At 43.5% G+C, this 1,323-nt stretch overlaps 1 protein-coding gene across 3 annotated transcripts in view; it reads left to right on the forward strand.

The window, feature by feature from the left end:
* The window catches only part of LOC108622588 (potassium channel subfamily T member 1), a 38,110-nt gene that overhangs the window by 33,520 nt on the left and 3,267 nt on the right, over positions 1-1,323 (forward strand). For all 3 annotated transcript variants that reach the window (XM_026811594.1, XM_026811595.1, XM_026811589.1), the window contains exons 7-9: positions 326-546; positions 626-823; positions 914-1,140. In XM_026811594.1, the coding sequence (XP_026667395.1) occupies positions 326-546; positions 626-823; positions 914-1,140 (646 nt within the window). The remainder of the gene's footprint in view (positions 1-325; positions 547-625; positions 824-913; positions 1,141-1,323) is intronic.

Raw genomic sequence — 1,323 nt, forward strand, 5'->3', positions numbered from 1 at the left:
ATTTTATTAATAAACGAAGATAAATCATTCTTAATTAGTTGTGTATACTCACTTTTGACTCTCACTGTATCTTACAAATGTACTTTAATAAACAAACACAAAAATACTGTCACATCTTCATGTATTTTCATATCAGACAATACATACATTTCTAGACATATAAATGGTTTGAAGTCGAAATCTGTGTGTGTGTGTGTGTGTGTCACATTCGGATATTTTTTTTTAACCGAAAGTTGCTTATCCACAAGACTGATTTTAATCGTCACTCGGACAGCGCTGAGCTATGCGATTTAAACAAGAGAATGCGTATTTCAATCGTATTCAGGATTACTACGTGGTATTATTGTCACCCATGGAGCTGGACACGACGATGAGAATGATATTGCAAGTACCTATTTGGGCGCAGCGAGTGATCTATATCCAAGGATCGTGTCTGAAAGACAGCGACTTAACTAGAGCCAGAATGAACGAGGCTGAGGCCTGCTTCGTCCTAGCCGCGAGGAACTACGCAGACAAGACGGCTGCCGACGAGCACACGATACTCAGGTCAGTTGAACGTTACGTGAATCCCTCGAAGGACCAATCGTTTAAAGATCGTGTCTGACGTCGACGTCGATGACGACAGGTCGTGGGCGGTGAAGGACTTTGCGCCGAACGTTCCTCAGTACGTTCAGATCTTCCGTCCGGAGAACAAGCTTCACGTGAAATTCGCAGAGCACGTGGTATGTGAGGACGAGTTCAAGTACGCTCTTTTGGCGAACAACTGCACCTGTCCTGGCGCCTCGACCCTGGTCACCCTTTTATTGCACACGTCCAGGGGACAGTGAGTCGACCAATAAGTTCACCGCCGAGCGAAACGGCTCGTTCGACGACGAAAACAGATTACTCGTCTGGTTTTGTTCCTATTGCGCAGGGAAGGGCAGCAGTCGCAGGAGGAGTGGCAGAGGCTGTATGGTAAATGTTCCGGCAACGAGATTTATCACATTATTCTCGGGGATTCACGGTTCTTCGGCGAGTACGAGGGAAAATCCTTCACGTACGCGTCTTTCCACAGCCATCGTAAATATGGGGTAGCGCTGGTCGCTGTCAGGCCGGCGGAACTGCCGGAATTTTACGAAGACACTATCCTATTAAATCCCGGTACGATTTTCATTCTGTGCATTCCAATTTTCCACGAAAACAGACGTAAAACAAAACAGTAATTATATGCTTTTGTATGATAGTTTACAGATCAGTCAATAGCAGATAATAATAATCAATAATTGATTTTGTTAAATTGTCATTGATTAAGTTTTAATTACTGATACATACTTTTCTATTTTA

The sequence above is a fragment of the Ceratina calcarata genome, unplaced genomic scaffold (assembly GCF_001652005.2).
Source record: "Ceratina calcarata isolate Rehan_Ccalc_2016 unplaced genomic scaffold, ASM165200v1 scaffold111.2, whole genome shotgun sequence".
Lineage (NCBI taxonomy): Eukaryota > Metazoa > Arthropoda > Insecta > Hymenoptera > Apidae > Ceratina > Ceratina calcarata.